General features: G+C 45.9%; 1 protein-coding gene across 1 annotated transcript in view; it reads left to right on the plus strand.

Moving 5' to 3' along the window:
* UBE4B (ubiquitination factor E4B) overlaps positions 1 to 1,059 on the plus strand; it is a 33,328-nt gene extending 32,269 nt beyond the window's left edge. Inside the window, exons 26-27 of the mRNA XM_031062546.1 lie at positions 144 to 290; positions 606 to 1,059. Of these exons, the coding sequence (XP_030918406.1) occupies positions 144 to 290; positions 606 to 664 (206 nt within the window). The 3' untranslated portion in view covers positions 665 to 1,059. The remainder of the gene's footprint in view (positions 1 to 143; positions 291 to 605) is intronic.

Below are 1,059 nucleotides of genomic sequence, written 5' to 3' on the forward strand. Positions count from 1 at the left end.
AAGATTTATGTCCATTTAACCATTTTCCATAACTTCAGCAGTGTCCTGGGGACCCTGAGCACTGGTTTTGCACTGTGGGTTGATGGGCAGATAACGTTTGTAGCTGTTTGCTCACTTTGATGAGGAGACCCTTGTGCCCTCAGATCCCCTGATGGACACTCTGATGACTGACCCCGTGAGGCTGCCCTCTGGAACGATCATGGACAGGTCAATCATCCTGAGGCACCTGCTCAACTCCTCCACTGACCCCTTCAACCGTCAGACGCTGACAGAGAATATGCTGGAACCAGGTACCGTGGGACAGCTGGCCCTGCATGGGGCTGGGGGCAGCCACCTGTGGGCAGGTCTGGACTTTCATAGCACAGTGCTGAGGCCTCAGCACAAGTAACAGTTCTTTGATGTCAACTTGCACAGAAAAGTTCACTCCCTCTGTTTTCCCTTTTTCTGAGGGTAAATAACCCTCACACCCTTGCTTTCTTAACTACTGGGCTGAAAAACATTATGGTGTATAAATGGGAAATGGCTATTGGTCATGAGGGATTTACCAAGTAATTTAATCATTCTTTTTTCTCTTTTCTTTTTTTTTTTTTTTTTTACCTTACTAGTGCCAGAACTTAAAGAGCAAATCCAAGCCTGGATGAGAGACAAGCAGAATGACCATTGAAATTCCCTTGCAGTGCACGCCACCACCAATGGGCAGAGCAGGGTGTGGGCTGTTCTGGCAGGAGTGGAGCAGACACACCTGGGAGCTGTTGATGGATTGGCATGCCCACGGCACTGACTTCAGTAGTGACCACAGGAGCATGTGGATGAGGAGAAAAGCAGCTTAATTCTTGTACATATATTTAAATGATAACGATGGTCAATAACATGGAGGACAAGCTAGGAAGTTACTTATGTTACAAAAGTGTCCTCCAATATGTCACATTTTGGAGTTTTTACAGCTGAATTATTTTAGCAAAGACGAATGGATCAGGGCAGCATCCCTTCAACCTTGTTTTTTACCGCCAGATATCCGTTAATTTGATTGTGGTTAGAACCTTGGACATTTTGCTGCTA

Source organism: Geospiza fortis, unplaced genomic scaffold (assembly GCF_000277835.1).
Source record: "Geospiza fortis unplaced genomic scaffold, GeoFor_1.0 scaffold662, whole genome shotgun sequence".
Lineage (NCBI taxonomy): Eukaryota > Metazoa > Chordata > Aves > Passeriformes > Thraupidae > Geospiza > Geospiza fortis.